The sequence below is a fragment of the Syngnathus scovelli genome, chromosome 2 (genome assembly GCF_024217435.2).
Source record: "Syngnathus scovelli strain Florida chromosome 2, RoL_Ssco_1.2, whole genome shotgun sequence".
Classification (NCBI taxonomy): domain Eukaryota; kingdom Metazoa; phylum Chordata; class Actinopteri; order Syngnathiformes; family Syngnathidae; genus Syngnathus; species Syngnathus scovelli.
This window is the reverse complement of record NC_090848.1, coordinates 910,248-930,060: the sequence shown is the minus strand read 5'-3', so window position 1 is coordinate 930,060 and position 19,813 is coordinate 910,248. Positions and strand designations below refer to the sequence as shown.

The 19,813-nt window shown below is 42.3% G+C and overlaps 3 protein-coding genes across 11 annotated transcripts in view; 1 reads left to right on the top strand and 2 right to left on the bottom strand.

Annotated features, from left to right (window-relative positions):
* Positions 1 to 426: 426 nt before the first annotated feature.
* Positions 427 to 5,520, top strand: stk24b (serine/threonine kinase 24b (STE20 homolog, yeast)). The gene is made up of 11 exons (XM_049752999.2): positions 427 to 1,085; positions 1,446 to 1,676; positions 1,775 to 1,831; positions 1,985 to 2,093; positions 2,380 to 2,537; positions 2,718 to 2,903; positions 2,982 to 3,133; positions 3,248 to 3,371; positions 3,600 to 3,668; positions 3,753 to 3,889; positions 3,958 to 5,520. The coding sequence occupies exons 1-11, from the start codon at positions 1,050 to 1,052 to the stop codon at positions 3,989 to 3,991; spliced, it is 1,293 nt and encodes a 430-aa protein (XP_049608956.1). The 5' UTR covers positions 427 to 1,049; the 3' UTR covers positions 3,992 to 5,520.
* Positions 5,398 to 9,748, bottom strand: LOC125988150 (protein downstream neighbor of son homolog). 2 transcript variants are annotated; one of them, XM_049752997.1, is made up of 12 exons: positions 9,191 to 9,748; positions 8,661 to 8,735; positions 8,295 to 8,495; positions 8,049 to 8,227; positions 7,852 to 7,927; positions 7,598 to 7,700; positions 7,445 to 7,532; positions 7,112 to 7,261; positions 6,692 to 6,890; positions 6,402 to 6,471; positions 6,200 to 6,330; positions 5,398 to 6,133 (listed from the first exon to the last, which is right to left on the bottom strand). In XM_049752997.1, exons 1-12 carry the CDS (start codon positions 9,617 to 9,619, stop codon positions 5,993 to 5,995), a joined length of 1,842 nt encoding a protein of 613 aa, XP_049608954.1. In that variant the 5' UTR covers positions 9,620 to 9,748; the 3' UTR covers positions 5,398 to 5,992. The 2 variants fall into 2 exon arrangements, with proteins under 2 accessions (XP_049608954.1, XP_049608955.1); XM_049752998.1 differs by having other exon boundaries at positions 7,112 to 7,258.
* A 258-nt stretch (positions 9,749 to 10,006) lies between these two features.
* Positions 10,007 to 19,813, bottom strand: part of runx1 (RUNX family transcription factor 1) — a 35,890-nt gene continuing 26,083 nt past the window's right edge. For 6 of the 8 annotated variants that reach the window (XM_049755320.1, XM_068649947.1, XM_068649948.1 and 3 more), the window contains 7 exons: positions 17,115 to 17,254; positions 16,936 to 17,046; positions 14,973 to 15,129; positions 13,289 to 13,393; positions 12,231 to 12,488; positions 11,506 to 11,652; positions 10,007 to 11,428 (listed from right to left, as the gene is read on the bottom strand). In XM_049755320.1, the coding sequence (XP_049611277.1) occupies positions 10,896 to 11,428; positions 11,506 to 11,652; positions 12,231 to 12,488; positions 13,289 to 13,393; positions 14,973 to 15,129; positions 16,936 to 17,046; positions 17,115 to 17,254 (1,451 nt within the window). In that variant the 3' untranslated portion in view covers positions 10,007 to 10,895. Of the gene's footprint in view, positions 11,429 to 11,505; positions 11,653 to 12,230; positions 12,489 to 13,288; positions 13,394 to 14,972; positions 15,130 to 16,935; positions 17,047 to 17,114; positions 17,255 to 18,090; positions 18,442 to 19,813 lie in introns of those variants that run through there. The other 2 variants (XR_011086517.1, XM_049755322.2) reach the window with 2 other exon arrangements.

Genomic DNA, 19,813 nt, shown 5'->3' with positions numbered 1-19,813 from the left:
CTTACTTTGAAATCACAAATCTTCCATAAAATCCAAAACACTTACCCTAAACCTTTGCTTGATGCAAGAACTTAATTTCGGAAGTTTTTTGGGGACTTGACGGATTGGAATGAAAGTGCTGCTGTGAGTCACAGAGCTGTGGAAAATTGTTTGGCAAATGTTGATGGTTGGGCATTTACGAGATTGAATAAATGACGCATTTTAAAATTGTAGTGTAGCTACTTTTTTTGTGGGCGAATAAATTAACTATAGTATAGCATCCAAACATGGTTTTGTTTACACAAAGCAGGAAATCCGCGAACGATGTTTGAACTTAAATAGTTTTGTATGAGCGCCAACAGGTAGTGTACACATTTAAAAATACACTTGCCCAAATAATCGGTCGGTTTCTTCCACCACCATGGTGTAGTCCGGATCCGAACCGCCCTACACTCAGACGTCATAACTGACAAGATGGCCGGGAGTTCGGGGCAAAAGTGAGGAAGGAAACCAAAACACGGGCTGCTTCGAGCACATGACGAACACTTAGTACGAAGAGAATTGCTTCAAAACTCCGCTATTTTAAGGTCCATTATTGCCATGCCGGGCTCGTTGTTGTTTGAGGCCGCTACTTGCAGACAACGTTCGGTTGTCTGCTATGATTGGCTAGCTAGGTAGCGAGCTAACAATGCTATCTGTCCACCGTGCTAAAACTGTTACCGAAAAGCTTCACTTTTATAAAGTGACAGCGGGCTAAGGGCTTTGCATCAACTTCCATTTGGTTTCCGAACAACATGAGAAATTGCTGTCGTATCAAAACGTCTTCCGGGCGTCGTTATTAAACGGAGGAGTTGAATAACTCGGAGCTTGTCGACTGTTAGCAAACGTCCGTTATCTTGCCCAACCTTTAGTGATGCATTTTATTTTGGAAGGGAGACTCTGACACTATTTGAAGTCCACAATAGCCGCAGTACCCGGACCTTGTAGTCCCGTGGGGCCAACTGTCCATTCACGTCACTTAACGAGTAGTGGACATTAGTTGAGCCGAGAAGCTCTGAGCCAGTGCCACCATGGCCCATCCCCCTGGGAACCTGCCAGGGATGCAAGTAAGAGCAGCCTTTCTCATCTCCAATACTTTGTGTTTCATATGTCAGATGATCAACAGAGTGATCAGTCTCAAATACCTGTGACAAATTCCAGAATCTTGCACCAGATCCCAACTTTAGGGTCAAGACAATAGACATCAATTTTTTTTTTCTGTTGAATCTTGAGTTGTAACTTTTTAAATCTGATTCCATTTTCAAAGGCATCCTAACATTGGAAAGCTTGCTTATACACAGTAATAATAATTCTAAAGTCATTATAGAACGTCACGGGTGTGATGAATAAAATCTCTTTCTTTTTCTCTTGTTTTGCCTCCCTAAACCTCTCACTCTTCCTTCCTTCCATCCATCCGTCTCGGTCAGAACGTCAGAGTGGACCCAGAGGAGTTCTTCACCAAGCTGGAGCGTATTGGCAAGGGTTCGTTCGGCGAGGTCTTCAAGGGCATCGACAATCGTACTCAGAAAGTGGTGGCCATCAAGATCATTGACCTGGAGGAAGCCGAGGATGAGATCGAAGACATTCAGCAGGAGATCACTGTGCTGAGCCAATGTGACAGCCCCTTTGTCACCAAGTACTACGGCTCCTACCTGAAGGTAATGCTTTAGCCAATTATAATTTCCTGCTATTGGGAATTGACAGAACATCTTCATCACCCACATTTTGCTGATTTGTGATTTAATCCTGTGACTAGGATGCCAAGTTATGGATCATCATGGAGTATTTAGGAGGAGGCTCAGCTTTGGACTTGGTGAGTAAATCCCTCTTGTCAGATTAATAATATCCACCTATAATTGAGTCCTGATTCTGAAGGAATTTAGGGCCATAATATTTTTTGCACTAAAATTTGCTGTTTGAAATAAAGTTTCAGCTTTTTCTTTTGAAATGTTTTTGCCTTTGGAAGATGGAGCCAGGTTTTCTGGATGAGACCCAAATTGCCACCATTCTGAGAGAGATCCTTAAGGGGCTGGAGTATCTGCATTCTGAGAAGAAGATCCATCGTGATATCAAAGGTACGGTTTGGTCCAGCTGTTTACAGCATGAGACCGGAATTACTGGCAGGCAAATAAATAGAAATGAATTAAAAAAAATTACGCCAGGGACTTTTTTTTTTGCCAATTTTGTGAAATGGGTCTTCTACTTCACCTCTGAATCAAAGTTGAACTCAGAGCTTTACAATTTATTTTTAGTTTGTTTCTATTTTTTGATTTTTCTAATCAAAATAAAACATTTTTCAACATGATTTTTTGTGCAAATTCTAATATTATATTGTCTGCATTTCAACCCTGCTCATCTCAGCCGCCAACGTGCTGCTTTCTGAGCACGGCGAGGTGAAGCTAGCAGATTTCGGAGTGGCCGGCCAGCTCACCGACACCCAGATCAAGCGCAACACTTTTGTGGGCACGCCTTTTTGGATGGCTCCCGAGGTCATCAAACAGTCTGCATACGACTCGAAGGTGAGCGACGCACAAACGTACACAAGGTGCCACAGAGGGACCCTCAGAATCCCCCAAAAATATTTTCCAGGACTGTGTTCAACCTACGTTTCTTTATATTTAAAAAAAAGGTTTTGCAATTCCATATAATTTGAGCTAGGTCAAAGAGAAAGTCTGGCAACATCTCTACGTGCATTTCAGGCAGATATTTGGTCTCTGGGCATCACAGCCATCGAGCTGGCAAAAGGCAAACCGCCGCACTCGGAGCTCCATCCCATGAAGGTTTTATTTCTAATTCCAAAGAACAACCCTCCGACACTGGAGGGAAACTACAGCAAGCCGCTCAAAGAATTTATTGAAGCTTGCCTCAACAAGGAGCCCAGTTTTGTAGGTATTTTCATCCGGCCATCTTGTTTCCCTTCAGCCGTGCATTTAAAGCGTTTTTTGCGTGCTTCCTTTCGACAGAGGCCGACTGCCAAGGAGCTGCTGAAGCATAAACTGATTGTGCGCCACGCTAAAAAGACGTCCTATTTGACCGAGCTGGTGGACAAGTACAAACGATGGAAGGCCGCGCAAACCAGAACCACCAACGAGTCCAGTTCCGATGACTCTGACTCGTAAGTGTACAATCAAAGGATGGGAGTTTGTGTCTTATGAAGCTTTTTTTTTTTTGCCAACTCAGCATTTCTGTATATGGTATAATGTCAACTTGTTTGATATATATGCGTTAGGGAGCAGGATGGGCAGGCGTCAGGCGGAAATGACTTTGGAAGTGACAACTGGAACTTTACCATCCGGGAGAAGGACCCAAAGAAGCTACAAAATGGCGAGGGACAGTCAGGCGCAACTGAGCAGGTGCCACGACAAGTATTTTTCTTATTTGTACTTTTCATCGATCCTTTCCCGTCAATCTTCTTCCATGTCTTTCTGTCCTCAACATCTTTAACTCACCCACAGAAGGCTCTCTACTATCTTTGACTTTACCCATTTCGTCATTCCTGTACACTAGTTAGCCAATATACAGCTCTTAATTCCATCCAAGTTGCCTCCTGCTCTCCTCTCACCATCTTTTATTGCGTGCAGACAAAAGACATTCCAAAGAGGCCTTATTCACAGAGCCTGTCCACAGTCATCACTCCTGCATTCGCAGAGGTAACAATTCGGCCGCCCGAATCCACCACAAAAAATACCAAGAACCCATTGGGTCGGTAACTCAAGACGTGTTAACATTCCCAGCTGAAGGCCAGACATGAGCAAGTGAACCGGAATCCCGTTGTCTTGGACGGTTTGAAGGAGGCCATCTTGCGGGCTGAGGAAGCCTACCCGGGTATTTCGGATTCCCTGGTGGCGCACATGATCCACAGGCTTCAGAGGTAGCACCAACAACACCTCTCGTTGTACAAGCAGTAATTGATCTGCAATTTTCTTTCTGCTTTTTCAGTTTCTCCACAAGCAGGTCGTCGTCTTCTTCGTAAAGCGAGTGGCTCTCTGCTCCCCACCCACGGAACCATCTCCATCCTACAAGCACCCCCTTCTGCTGATCTCAATCAACATATATTCTGACGGGACTCGTGCCGGCTTTGCCGCTATGCGGCAATTGGCTGGGCCAAGAGACGAGGCTCTTTTCGCCCCGAGGCAAGACTTCATTCAATCCAGCCCCTCCCTTTTAACTCGAGCTTGCAGCGTATCCCACTGGAAGCCTTTGACAGAGCATGCGTGTCATGGTGTCAATGTCCCGTTCGCACCAACATGCCCAAAAGGTCAATGTGGGAAAACTCAGGTAAAATGCTTTATGCTGGGGTTGTCACTTTGCAGGGGATTGATTAATCGCTGTATACAAAATGCCACCCCACACATTTTGCAGATGCTTCTACTGAAAGAGAAGAGAATAAGCAGAAAATGTTTTTTTTTTTTTTTTTGTTGTTATTGTTTTGGTTTTATCTTATTTCATTTGGATTTAGTTCCATCAGTCTGAGTACAGAGCCCCAGACATAATTGAGACAAAAAAGGAAATCAAAGAGATTTAACATACGCATGAAATTTGACTTCGAAATACTAATTTGTGGACACAGAATACTTATTTGTCGATTGGGTATTCCCAAGAATAACTTGTGTGGGTGGATAAGCAAATGGAGCACACCAGCTTTTTTTCCCCCCATTCATTCAAATTCCAAATCGCTTATCTTCATGCCTATCCCAGTAGGCGGGGTATGTCCTGAACTGGTTGCCAGCCAATCACAGGGCACACTTGGACAAACAACAGATATTTTGGAGGTCGATCGGCCTATCATGCATGTGGAAGGAAACCGGAGTTACCAGAGAAAAGCCTCGCAGGCATGGGGAGAACATGCAAACCTCTTGAGGTGGACATGCTATTTTTGTATTATTTATATTCTACCCACTTGTCTGGGGCTCTGTAGCAAGTCAGTCATACTGGTGTTTTCTCTGTGTCAATTTACAATCCTTTCATTTCAATGGCCTGCTTAGTGCAACGATGTTTTAATTTTGTGGGCAACACGGCCAAACAATGCCACTCATCAAGAAGTGCCACGGCTTGTCTTTTTTTTTTTTATTATTAACTGTTATGGTCTCCATTTCAGATTTTTTTTTTTCTTTCTTTTAAACCCACGAAAGTGTGGTCCGAACTGAATTGAAAGCAAACATTTTTACAGTTGCTAATAGCCATGTTGCTATGTTTACTTAAGAGCTCCAGAGTCTACTGTGCTAAAGCAGCAATAATGTTGATAAGTATCACTTGTCAGCGCAGGTAAGAAGCAAATTAAGAAATATATGGTATTTTTATAACTGCAGTTATGGAAATATGGAATGCTTAGCTGAAATTTAAAAAAAAAAAGCAACACAAAAAAAATCACTAAGGAAATTGTGTACATTTGTTTATCATAGCAAGCAGTTTATAGTAGTGTATATAATATTTGCTCGAGTCATTGGAGAAATCAAATGTAAGCGTTCAAAGTGGCATAAGAAATAAAGATGCTACTGCAGATTGGATGACTCCACACTGGTAACTTGTGCACAACATTGCAACGCTTATTTGTAAGCTTTGATCGTTTGTATAATACACAAGCCATTTTCTATACTTTTTATACTGAGCCGGCTGGTTAAGATGGACGCTGGGATACATTTCCGCGTTCGCACCAGCAGTTATTCTCCAAGTGTGGTACATATACAACACGAGTGGCACGCAGGCTCCCTCTAATAATCGCTGGCTAAAAAGTTCAATAGAACTGAACTGTAAGTTAAGAACATGAGCATTCCATCATTTTAACACCTCCACTAATTTTTCAATCATTTCGGCACAGCATTGAGTTCAAACTGCACTGTTACAGTGAGCTCAAACAAAAAAGATTTTCAAGCGGGAAGCCTTATTTTGGAAGTACACTTTCATTTGAGCTGAAAAAATAGAATATAATGGCACGCACCCCTTTAACTAGGATGAATCAAGAACCAGGACCGAATCACTTCTTCCAGGCGTAGCTGTAGTTGTTCATGGAGATCTGTGTGAGCGCCATCTTTCCCAGGCTGGATGGTTGCTGCAGCTGCTTGATGGAGGCCGGATGGAGGCCAAACGCAGATAGGTCCTCTGACCCACTCGTGCACTATCCCAAATAAAAATGCAAAAACATCACAAAAATGCATATTTACGGAATTGGGATTGCGTTTACCTGTTGCTTGGTTCCATGAATGTTCAGGATGGCTGTGGGCGCATGTGTGTAAAGAGTCGCTGAGAAGTTTCCTTTCTGTGCGGGGCGGAGCAGGGTCGTGATGGCGTGCAAAGACGATGGCAGGATGGGCCCTTGAGGACAACAAATAATCATTTCCCAGATGCCGTCTTGTCTCGGGGATGCTCCTGTGTCCGCTCCCTACCTGTAATCTCCATACTGCTAATGTTCTGGTAGGCAGTCCCAACTTGGCTCTTCACATTCACACAGCGAGCCTGAAAGGGATCACAACACACTCGGGGGTCAGCTGCCGAGGTCATTTGAGATCTTTTATGTTCACAGGTGGAAGTTGCAGGTCTTCTGCTTCCGTAAAGACAACTTATTTTAACAACAAATATCTGGTTTACTTCAGTAAATAAATCAGAATTCATTTGACAAGGCCCTGTCAGAATTGACATTTAGTTTACGGTACTTTTGTGACCCGCCGTTGGTTACCTTAAGCGAATGCATGGCAGCGCCTCGAAAAGCAACCGGGGCCAGTAACGTCGGCGGAAGGCCCGCCTGAGACCCGGCCGCCGCCACCACGCTCTTGCAGTTGATGAGGAAGTTGACGAGCGTGAACGTGTGCGCCCCCTCCACGCACACCACCGACTCGGGCTTGCGGTCCACCCTGAGCGCTCGGTCTTCCTTGCGACTGCATGCAAACATGTTAAGGATGAGACGAGACAAGAAAACGGGGCATCGCACTGAAGTTGAAAGACTATCAAATCATTTGATAATCGTTTATTCCATTGATTATTCCATCGCTTTATGGGATACAATATTCCACATTTAATTATTTCAAATTGTTTATGAATTGTTTGCCCGTTTATTGGGTATTGTGATTTTTTTCATTTTTACACCCCTGTAGGATACAGTTGAATGCCGATGCTGTCTGGCTTCTTGATCTTGTCCTGGACTCCCATCTCCTTCAGCCACGAGAGGCTGCCACCTCCATCCTCGTCGTCGTCATCATCATCATCCAGGCCATCCGAGGAGCACGTGTCCTCTTTGTGCTCACAACTACTGTGATAGAAAGATTCAGCTTGGACAAACGTGTTTGAATAGATAGATACAATCGATCGGATCGCTCTGTCATTCTTCTTTTTTGGCATGGGTTTGAAATGACATTTAAGTATTACTAAATGATAGTTTGCACGATACAGTATTTAAAGTTTGCACTGATACTTGCAACTTTACAAGACTCACTCTTTCTGTTGCCGTTCCTCATTGCTAACATTCTGTTGCTCTCTGCTCCTCGTCCTTTCCTCCACTAGAGGCAGAGTGAACTCGATACCTGACCATCAATAATGACGGGAATTAAAAACACACAATACCTATTTGGCTTTGGAAATGACTCACCTTCAGCTTTCATGGCCTCACGGAGCCCTCTGGTCGTGGGAGCAACCAGGGCGTTAATGCTGACGGAGCCTCCGAGTCCAGCGGCACGGAACAATACTGTGAACTGACCGTGAACAGGGAAAAAAATATTTATTTAGATGAATATTGAGAAGAAGCAGATAATGTCCTTGGAATTAAAGCATAAAATGAGAAAAATACATTTTTTTTATCTTAATTATTTATTTACATGCCATGCATTGTAAACGATGAAGTACCTGATAGGAGCAGACATAGAAGTAAGGACACAGTTTGGCCTTTAGTAGACTGTAGAGTGATGACAGACTGGCTGACCTGCACAAACATACAGAAACGCTTTGAAAATATTTATATGTCGAGACACTTGTCAGTCAAAGTACCACTCACGTAAAGTTTTTGTTTGGCGAATCATTTTTGAAAGGGCTCACATCCTTACCAGTCACTCATGAGACCTCGCTGCAGCTCCGCATCATGTGCCCAGGGGGCGCTCTTCCCAGTAAACCTGCGCTCAGCATTGATCCTGGGGAACAGTGGCACCCAAGACAGGCTGGGATGTTGCCAATAAATCAGACTCTGCTGGAAGGCACAGCGAAGCTCCGTGCATGACTTTGGATCCTAAAGGGGGAACGATGGTATTAAATACCACACCTTTTTTTAAGACACCACGACAATGTCGCTGTACCTGTACATTGTGCGGCCATGTGCTAAAGTGTGCTCGGCAGTGCTGGCTGAGCCCAGAGGCTTCCTCCTGAGCTTTGGGCTGCTCAGACCAAGACAGCGACAGCGAGGACGTAAAAAGTAGCCGGGTCTTCAAGCTCCAGTCGGCTGGATACTCCGTGCACAGAGGGGCCGCTATGGAAAGAGGAGAAATGGCCCGTGGGCTCTAGATGGAAAGACAGGAGAATATTTCACTGTTACATTTCAACATCCTTGTTACGATATGTATTATAACGCGCAACCCTATTTGTAGTGATGACATTTTCCGAAGGTTTCATGTCATAATTATCTTGGAATGTTGCAAAGAACATAGAATTTTTTACCCATTTACCTTCAGGAGTGGTGTTTTAACGTCATCCTCACTTTCCCCAAAAAGAGAGCTATCTTCAGAGAGAGACAACCCCTTCTGGAATGGGCAAGAAAGATTAAGATGACCTTAAATGTACAGCTGTGCAACGACGCATTTCAAATCTCAAACATTGGTCCGTGTCACATTAGTTTGTCATGAGAGATCATTAGGTGTGCTATGAGAAATGATTTAATTGCCCCTGATGCGTTCAAAAACTATTCATTTATATTTATTATTCTGTATTTAAACAAACACACAAACTCAAAAGTCCAGGAACTTAATTCCAACCCACTTGCAAACGAGCAACAAAACTAATATCAATGTCCAGGCATTGAAACCCATTCAACAATAGAAAAAGATGATTACTATAACAATACGCACATGCATGTATTCTTTATCCTCAGCAACAACAAAAAATACTGCTACTGTCGTCTCATGTTCATTTATGCGTATAATCGACTGTCAAAGGTGGTCAACCAATGATTTAAAAATTGAACTAGAATAGAACTAACCTGTTTGTCGTTTTCTTGTCGTCCCATAGCTTCGACTTTGCTCATCAATTGTGAGAAATCCAAGTCATCGCTTTTTCTTATGAGACCTTCTTCCCTTGTTGTCGGCCTTTCTGTCGTTTGCTCGCCCGCTTCGTCGTCGTTAAAATCGAGACATTTCTTCCTCGGACTGTGTCTGTTGGCAATGTTTGCGAACGGGTTTCTGCGCTTCACCCCAGCGCCGGAGCTTGTGTGGTTATTGAGGTAAAGTGGCCCTGGCGAGAAGGGACGGACACACGACGATGACGACGGGGAAGAGACACTTTGCTCGGTACCGCTGGTGTCACTACTCGGGCTCGAAGAGAAAGCTTCGCTGCGGGCTCTTTTCCTTCGCATTCGCATAATTTCCGAAGGTCGTTTGAAGCTGGGAGAATAGCCCATCTCCTCGGACATTGTGGAGACAGCAAATTTGGCCGGCAAGTCCAAAATTTAACAATAATGTAATGTTTATATAATCCACGGGTATTTGGTGCTTTTAAAACCTAGCGCCCGATGGAATGACGTATCGGGTTCTTCTTCGCCGTTGTCTTCTTCGTTTAGTAAAATGGCGGTTGATCACGATCATTATTGCCATCTATCGGCCTGGGGCATGAAGCACTGCTAATAGTCAATTTTATCATTTTTTTAAAAATTACATCATATTAATAATTTCATTTTAGTGGTAGATTCAATGACCTGATTAAAAAAGGATGTAGCTGATTTTAGATTTACTGTATTTTAGGTGACCGGTATCCTTATTAGGTGTTTAAGGCAACAACCCCAAAAAAATGGTGGCAGTGGTTGAATATGACATTTCCACTTTTATTTCCAGGTATGTACATGTGAATTCAATAAAGAATTTAAAAGTAGCCTCGTTTGTTAAAAAAACAAAACAAAACAAAACTGCATTTTGGGTGAGCTATGCACAATTTGGAGTTTTAAATTAAACAAACATGCTTGTTTTTGGAATGTGTGAGGAAGCTGGGATGTCCAGAGAAAAAGCCCACAAGCATGGCGAGAACATGCAAAGTCCACATGATGAAGCCTGAGCCGAGAATTGAACTCCAACCTCAGAACAAGGCAAACGAGCTAAGCATTCACTCTTTGTGTTGCCCAGCCAGCGTTCAACAACAACAAAAAAATACTACAGTGGTACCTTGACCTACGAGAACCCCAACTTGCACGTTTTAGAGCTACTTGCTGTCACGTTGTTCATTTTATTTTAATCAGCAAAAATGTGACCACTAGATGGCGGCAGCAAACTGCATGTCCTCCCTCACCACATCCATAAAGTTGGTTGTCTGAAAAGGGCTGGATTATTCTTTTTTTTAAATTCATATTCCAAAAACGCAATATTAATCAACTTTAGATTTGTGGGGGCACATACAACATATTGTAAGGAAGGTTTTGACTTTTTGGTACATTGGAATGGATTCATATAATTTCCATTTGTTCGAATGGGCAAAAGTTGATTTGAGACTCAAGTGACATGAGGAACAAGCCTGGTTAAATGGAGAGTCACTGCACCACTGTAATAGAAGATCTTCTGAAAATATAAATGTACAAATATGACCTTTAACCTCTGTGATCGAGAACTCCTGCAAATCAGTAGAGCTGCTGACCTTCACACTGCCATCAAAACCTTGTGATGATCACAATTGGTATTGATAAAAATATTTGTTGATCCCCGTCAATAAGGCCTCCAGACAGCCTCGGCGTTTGCCGGGGAACTACTATGACTGGACTCCACCTCCACAGCCACGCCCTCGTTCTGATTAGGCAAAGACGGGTGCAGGAGCGGGGAGCCTGTCGAAGCGTTAGTGCAAGGCGGTAAGATTCTGGGCGGGGAACGAGCGTCGCCGCCGCCTCCCCCGGCCATCATGGAGAACTGGTACGAGCCCGCCGCTGTGGAGTAGTACACGTGATACGGCGAAGAGGTGGACTGGAAGGGCCTGTTCTGGCTCTGGTGTGGCGTATTGGTCGGGTACGGAGGCGGCAGGTAAGTGTGATACCTCCCGCCAGGTGTGGTGGCCATAGCTGTCGCCATGGTGATGCCGATGGCGGCGTTGGAGACGGGATTGTGCGGGGGTGTATAAGTGAAGGCAGCCGTGGGGGGGTAATGGACGCGCGGGTCCGAGAAGCGGCTGTCTGGCAAGGAGGGGACAGAGGTGAACGATCGTTCCAAGGTCATCCTCGGGTCACTGAATGCGGCCAGGTCGGGACCTGAATGAGGGCAAAGTTCACGGCTTATGCGTTTGTTCTTTTGGCGTGATCGTCATTGTTAAATGTGTGTGTGTTACCTGTAAGACGTGAGGACAGCTCGCCTAGCGATGAGCGACTTGGTGAAAGGGGATTGGTCGAGTGGATGCTAGGTGTGGTTATCTGTCCAAGATAGGGATAGGATTGGTCGTAGGACCATGATGGAGATGACTGCATCTGTCGCCCTTCTAAGAAAAGGACAGAATGAGGAGACTTTAATTTCTTGCCACATCATTCGGATTTGTGTTTTTCAATACATAAAGAGAACGTCAAGGCAAAAATGTTATTTATGATAATGGAACCTATTATAAACACGGCATTGTGGATACTTTTGCATTTGTGGAATATGAGTGAAGCAGCAACATCAACCTGCTTTTATAGATAAGTACGTATAGATCCGCGTTGTGAGCCAATCTGAAGCGACATCGCCACAAGGCGGCCATTTTTAGACAGGACTGGTCAATCACTCATAACATTAGAATTAGTGGAGCGCAGACTTTAATATTAGATTGCTCAACTCGGCCAATTTTCGAACGGCTTGTGTTCCCTTTTTTTTTGGACATATTTAGTGCGCACGTGTATTAGTTTACTTCCAGCGTCACTACCAGGCAAATAAGAGGAAATGATACTATCGTTTAGTGCCTCCGTTCCGTGATGACACCAAAATAAACTGTAACGAGGAACACATACTATTCATGTTCTGCTGTGACAGAGAACTACACCGAAAAAACATGGACACTACTGATGCCTACTTTGTGTCACATACCAGTCGCCATCTGGGTGTGGGTGGGGCTGGAGAACGTGGCCGAGTGCAATGCGGCCGCTGCCGTGGACTGACGCGTGTTACAACCGGAGGGTTGATGATGATGATGATGATGATGATGAGAATGATGATGATGATGAGGATGATGGTGGTGCGGGGGAGTCACTCTCATGGAGCTCCGCCTCAGCTGCTCCAGCTCTGTGAGTCTCTCGGAAAAGGCCAACGACCCGGGCTTGATGTCATCCATCTTCTGGCGATGACCTAAGAGAGGATTTCATTACTGAGCTTAGTGTACAGTGGCATGCCTTGAGTGTGTGTGTGTGTGTGTGTGTGTGTTTATGCACATGTGCACATTGTGTGCGGTGTTGGTTACACTTCCAAGCTCTTAATGGGTGTAATCCCCAGCCCCGCCGCCACAAATAGTGAAAAAGTGAGCGTAATTGACACCCTCCCCAAATGGTTTATAATTGCCCAAATAGATGGCACAAGATGAGGTCAAAGCACTTTTTGTACGACTGTCGTGAATGGTGAAAAAGCGCAATTAACAGAACCCCATTCAAAGTGCCACAAGATGGTGCCAAATCACTACTTTTTTCTTCTAGCCTTTGCCCCCTTAAAGAGAACCCCCCTGTCGTTAATCGTGAAATAAAGGGAGTAATTAACCCGGACTCTCCCCATTGGTTTAAAACTGCCTATTTATGCCAGAAGGTGGCGCCAAAACACTTCTTTTCAAGGAGACAGGCAAAAAGCATGTCTCCTAAATTCAACGTGGTTCCTTGTCACCCAGATGTCACAACTTGGTGACATTCTACAGGGGGGGAAAACAAAAAAGTAATAGTGAACCGAAAATAGGCGGTACTTGACTGTATACGCATGTGTGCTTGTCCAAAGTATGTCAGTGTGCGTGAGAGACCAGTGACGGTCGTGCGCAAACGGAGCTGTTAGAGGAAGTTGCCATTTGCATCGGTGACTCACTTATAGCTACCATTTCAGAAGCCAGGATTCAAGTTTCTAGCTTAGCAGAACAACATGACTTGATGACAGCAGAAGGTGTTACTCACGTCGCGGCTCTCTGGGCCCATCCACTGTGATTTTGATGGCTCTCTGGTATGTCGCCACCTGGGACGGATTGGTGAACACTGTGATGGTCAGGGTGAAACTTTTGCCTATGAAAGGTGAACAAAGAAAAGACACCAAAAAATGATTCAAAAACAAAATGGATGAATGTTATCATTGTAAAAATCGATATTTTATTCGATCCCAAACTTACTTTAAGCAGACACAATTAGTTGTGTTTCTTACTATACACGTTAACAATATCTTTTTTTTTTTTTTAAATCCAACTGGAGGATGAGAAAAAAAAGTGCCGCGAGTCACTCGTGTGTTTAGAATACGCAATTCAGGTTTGGTAGCAACCTGACAAAAGAAAAACACCTGAAGGTAAATCAAAAATGTCCACAAAATGGAAATAAGAAAATTATATTTTGAGTAGGTAGTTAGACGTTATTTTGTTTTGCTTTACTGGCTAAAAATATCAGAAGCATAAATATTATACTTTTACATAATTTATGTGAAATTAATGCAAAATAATAGATAATTTAATAAAACGAAAACAATACATCAAATATAATTTTAATTTTGGTTACACTATACTGACAGTTTTGTCTAATATTTTCATTATCTTATTAAGATACACGAGACAACGTTTAGAAGCTGACGAAGAGAGCAGCTGCAATATGTTAAAAAAAAATCAATAAATGAATAATAATAATGACTATTTTACATTTTACATTTAACCAGGCAAGGACCTGTCACTAATACAACTTCTCCAAAACAGGAAGCTCTGACTAATAATCACTTAATAAGTTAATATTTTCTTCATCATCACTACTACCAATGCTGTTTGCAAATGAGCAAATGTGACAACCGTTGCTATTCAAACAAATTGCCAGTTGACTTCCTCTAGTAGTCTTTTGGTGACTCATCCTCAACACTCTCGCGTTGTGTTCACATTATGGTTGGAATTTGCAAAATATGCAATAAATGTAAAAGTCGACTACATTTCGCAACTTCGAGAGAAGCCTTGGAGTTTGAAGGCATGCGGCTAGTCTTAGTAATTAACACCAGTCAATAAATACTCTGCAGAGTAATATTTTCTTTTTTTTTCTGAAACATCATAGCTATACATTTTAACGGGTGGTATTGCACAGGCTTGTTACAAAATTTAAAAACCAAAAATAAAAATGTCACATAAAGCCAGCTGAGTAGTGTAACCAACCGTAAAAAGTGAATACAACATTTTTTTAAAAATTACAAATCCATGGGAACAGTGCACGTTCTATTTATTCCAAACTAAAGAAGACAATCCTTTGCAAAAAGCAAAGAAATAATGTTATTTTAGGCACCACAAGTTGGCAAACCCTTCTGTCATTTTTCAGTAAATGTTGACCTTTTATTTGCATGTGTGGAAATAAAAGATCTTTGTTTTCTTTTTCTTTTTAAAAAAAAAACACATAGCAGACAGTGTAATGTAAAACGTTGCTGTTTTAAATAGATAAGTTGAACTATTTGCTTAACTGTGTGCCAAAGAGAAGAAGGGGGGGGGGCTGTACCAGGAAGTTTTTTTTTTTTTAATAATGAATTCTACTCACTTGCACTTCCCCCTTGTATATGTGCAGTATATGTCAGAGTGGTGCATATTTTTGCACGTGCGTCTAGTTTTGCACAAGTGAGCAACGAGCATACCCCTCCCGCTGCGACCGACGAAGCGCAGGTCATTGAATCGAGCCACTTGGTTCTTAATGGCGGCCGTGGCGTTACGGAGCTCTGCCGAGTAGTTCTCGTCGTTGCCTGCCATCACCGTCACCATGGTTCCGTCAGGGACCTCGCCGAGGGCAACCACCTGATCAGTACCCAGAGAAAAAAAGAATCGGTAATTCATTACAAAACATTTTTTCGAGTATGATAAATCAGTACTGTTCAATGGGTTTGAATTAGGGGGTTCAAACTGTGGCTTGGGGACCATATGAGGCCAGCCATCATTTTTTTCCGGTCCACGGAATATACTAAATATAGCTTTCGACTTAGCCCATGTCGTGATTTAAGAAAAAAAAACACGATCAATGTGACATCTACAACAACCACGAAATAGCTGAACCTAATATAGTGACAAAAATGTTTAACACTCACCCTCAGAATAAAAATGTGTCATTCATGATTGTTTCACTTTCTGCTCTGTGTCAAGGTCGAGTTAACTTAAGAAAGGATGTGCTCTACTTATTGTTTGTTTGTTTATTGGCCATATAAACAAGTAACTGAAATATCAGTATATTATATATTATTAATGATATAGGATTCCTATTTTTCTGTAAGCATTTTCTCCATGAGACTTTTAACATGATTTTGCATCAAATACTACTCCAAGGAATTTATTTTCAGATATTCTTTCGATGTCAATTGAGTTTACCGTATTTTAAACTTGTTGTTCGGATTTATTCAGTGCCAAAGCCAACTTTGTTATGTGATAATTTACAAATATCATACCAATTTTTGACCATGTTGAATTTATATAGTGAAACATTTCAGTGACTTTTGTTTTTTTCTGTATCTTTGATACCGATTGGTTAAATGGACATCATGGTATTGATGCATCCTACCAATAATCTGTTGTCAGGAAGACGTAAGTGGCACTTCATTAGGATGCATAACACAGCACGCGCGGCGTGCACACGTATGATGGCAAGTGTGAGGCCCGCGAGCGAGCGAGCGAGCGAACTAATGCAACAAACCCACTAAACGAGTCGGGTCGGCGGCTAAAAGCCACTTTTGCCACAAATGCATTTTGGCCCCAAAGTGCAGGAAAGACGCGCACAAGCGTCAACAGGATGTAACGAGACCATTAACCCATGTAAATATCCAACTTCTGGAATACATGGAAAGGACTTGTACAAATGTACAAGTGTTGGATAATGTAGCAGTTAAATAGTTGCTTGCAGTTTACCGCTAAGCCACAGCGGACTAGGTGCATCCAACAAAAAATCCCAAAAAGAATAAATAGTGGATTGGATATTCTGACCAACGGTATTTTACATTAGGAACATCTGATGGCAAAGAAAACTGTCTCGATATACGGAAAACAAATCTTGGCTTGAGTCATTAAAAAAGTAATTGAAAAAGCTGTCGAATCTGCAATTGTTTTAGTTCAACACTAAGCTATTCCGGTGTATGTGTATGACAAGAGGTTAAATGTACCTTGTGGAAGAAAAGATGTGTTCTGCCTGTCAATATACGTCGCCGGCATAGACAGGTGGACAAAGATCAATTAGGTAAATCGGATGATTTCACAACTGAGCATCTCTACCAGCACACCGATACGGTGGCATGCGAGGGTGCTAAGGCGCCGGTGTCAAACTGAAGGCCCCGGGGTCAGATCAGGCCCATCACATCGCTAGATATGGCCCGCTAATCCAAATCATTTGCTTCCTCTTCATGTTTCTTGCTGGAATAAATTACAAATAATCTTCACTTTTAATGCTACTGAGCGTTTTTCTGTGATCAAACCTTTTTTCAAAATGAACTGAACAATGATTTTCGATATGAAAACGATTTTATCCATCAAGTATATGATGAGATGAAGTGACAGTCTTGATGTGAGGAATTCTTCCAAGCAGGATAACAGACAAAAATGATACAACAAAGACTTTCTGACCTTAAAAGCAATAGGCAGGGTTTTGTTGCACCTCCAGTGTGTGGGCAGCACGGAACACAAGAAGTTGGGACTGTCCGTCTTCACAAGCTCGCCCGGATGATCTGAAAGCACCTGGCAAAGAAACATTTCGTTTGGCGAAAAGAGAATAAAAACACGAGAGCCACTTGCATTCAACCTACCATGTCACGGTCGGCCATGCGCAGCTTGCCCACCAGGGATGCTCCGCCCCCGGCCTCCTGGGCACCCAGAGCCTCGGCCATCTTTCCCCCCGAGGCGAGCGTGGTGGACGGGGGAGTGTAGCGCCGGCCGGGGCAGGGGTCTGGAAGAACCATTGATTGACACATCACAATGAAAACACTTTTGCTCCCAAATAATGACAAATAGTTGGAAACACAAACACCGGGCATATGAACATTTGTGACATTTTCCGAAGAGTTTGAAGTCATTTGACAACAACATGTGCTCATGCCTCAGAGCAAAAATTACAGGTCAGATTTGGCACACATTGTACCCCAGCCTCAGTATTGCATGCACAAAACTAATACAAGGAGTTGGCATCAAAACCTCCTTCATTTACAAAAATAATATTGCTCAGTTTTGAATGACATTTGCAATATGTTTTGTATTGTCAGTGTAGCCAATGGTGAACTGCTGGACAATGACATGAGACTGGCAAAGTAATTATTGTAAATGTAGAAAACTTAATTTATCTCACAGGACAAATAAAGTATCTAGTTGTCTATTACAGGAGTCATATGTAAATTTTGACATAGCAAAAGCAAATTCAGTTTTGCATTATAACCTAAATTGCTTTCACTGGACTAATATTTACTAATATTTTGACATTAGTGTTAAGAGATTGAATGACTTTCAAGTATGATGTCAACAATATTTTTTACTCCCCACCCCAAGTAATAAATAAAATGTGTGCCAAATAAATATCACTCTTAGCCGACCCATATTGTTTTACAGTTGATTTCTATGCGTTACAATTAAAAAGTACATTCATCAATTGATCTCATCAGACTCGTATCTACGTAAAAAAAAATACTTAACTCAAAACGCAATATGAGTCATAGAGTGAGTGCATTTTTCTTCGACCCTTTATAATGTAATAATAAAAATGATAATCAATAAAGATAATGACGGCTCTACCGTATTTGGCGTCCCAAAGGAAGACCATTTGTGCGACTCTTTCAGTCAATAAAGTCTCCCTTTTCTGGATGATGTAAATCCGTTACAAGTGCTGCCGTCTTGAATAACTACTTCCTTTAGTTTGTTCCCCCTGCACTCCGCGAGTATTGAAAAAAAAAATAAAAAAATAGTTGTCACAATCTTCAAAACAGCTGAGCCTTTAAAACCGCAGACGAGAACGGGGACCAAAAAAAAGGCATGTCAAGCTTGTTTGAACGCGGAGAAGTGCTCATAATAGCACACCGACACGTTCGTGCGTGCGTAAATGACCATAGACGCTGGCAGCAACTGAATTTTTACCGGAATAGCCCACGTTTGGGTTTCATCCGGGAAAGTGCGACGGTTGCTCATGCTGTCAGCTGATTGGTTGTTGAGCTGCCAAGAGCGATGATGGAAGGTGGAACGGGCCAATCAGCTTCCGGTCCGTCCGCGAAGGTGGGTGTGTCTTGGATGCTGGGGAGGAGTGTGCGTGCGCGCGTGTGTGGATGTGTGTGTGTGGGGGGGGGGGGGGGGGGGGGGATCCTACATTGAAGAGCATCAACAAAACTCCACTTTTGTCCTTCAAAAACAGCTCGTTGAGGAGATCCAGGAAACCTTTTTTTTTTATATTCCTAAAATCCCTACTTTCCTCACAATTCAGCTTCAAGCCTTTTGGCTCAATCAAGATATCTGAAGAGATATTTCCCCCCCAAATTCCCACATTCTCAGTATTCAACATTTTCCGAGAAAAATAAAATAATTAGGAGAGCAGTTTTAAATGTTTTTACCCGATCCTTCCATATTTCCAAACAATTCCACCTTCAAACAGTTCCAGACATTCCAAACAATTGCTTTTTAAAAAGATATTTCCCAACTTTCCCCATTTTCAGTGTTACATATTTTCCAAGAAAAAAAAAATACAAATGAAGACATTTTACAAATGTAGCTAATCCTTTCAGTTTTTATTTGAGTCCAACCAAATTCCAACTTTGCAATGATCTACTAGCTCATTCAGACATTTACAGTGCTACTCTCCGCTTTGCAACAACTCCCTTTTAAAATGTCCAAATTAAGAGACATTTTACATATTCACAACTACAATTATTGCAACTTCAAATTCTTCCTTGACTTTGGAAAATGTGTTAAATTCTTCACCAATCTCCCTGAATTGAAGAACTCTCATCATACCCCTACTGTTATTAATTGATCACATTCAACATTTAGTAATATGGTCTCTCAGTTCCGTATCAGCTTTCCTGCAGTTTTTCAAAAATCTCATTCCCTATAATGATGTCATACCATTTTTGAAAGGCCACATGTGGTGCTCACAATAATGTGACATAACATCAAAGAATTTGCGTCCACCTGTCGAAATAGTCCAGGTCAGCTTTGAATGCCTCCATCCTGCAGTTAAAGTAAAGCAGACCAGTACCGCTTTACGGCCAATAGGGGACAGTGAGGGATCGAAGGCATAGCCAATAGATTGGAATTCCAGTCATATCTATTTTATGCACGCATATGTTGGGGAATTCCGAGGTGGAAAAAGCACATTTGCCATCAAATACAATGATCAGAAAATCATTTTTATTATCCATAAGTTTTAATGTAAAATTGGTAGGGGACGAGGTTCCCTGATTGTACACACAACATGAAAATAATCCAAATATTACAAATATAGTCATATAATATAGGGTGATTGCATTTA

Coding starts and splice junctions, on each gene's coding strand:
- stk24b (XM_049752999.2), top strand. CDS start 1,050: ATGGCCCATCCCCCTGGGAACCTGCCAGGGATGCAA. Junction 2,094..2,379: donor GATCCATCGTGATATCAAAG/GTACGGTTTGGT, acceptor TGCTCATCTCAG/CCGCCAACGTGCTGCTTTCT. Junction 3,890..3,957: donor ATGATCCACAGGCTTCAGAG/GTAGCACCAACA, acceptor CTGCTTTTTCAG/TTTCTCCACAAGCAGGTCGT.
- LOC125988150 (XM_049752997.1), bottom strand. CDS start 9,619: ATGTCCGAGGAGATGGGCTATTCTCCCAGCTTCAAACGACCTTCGGAA. Junction 8,228..8,294: donor CATGGCCGCACAATGTACAG/GTACAGCGACAT, acceptor TTCCCCCTTTAG/GATCCAAAGTCATGCACGGA. Junction 7,701..7,851: donor TCTATGTCTGCTCCTATCAG/GTACTTCATCGT, acceptor GTTCACGGTCAG/TTCACAGTATTGTTCCGTGC.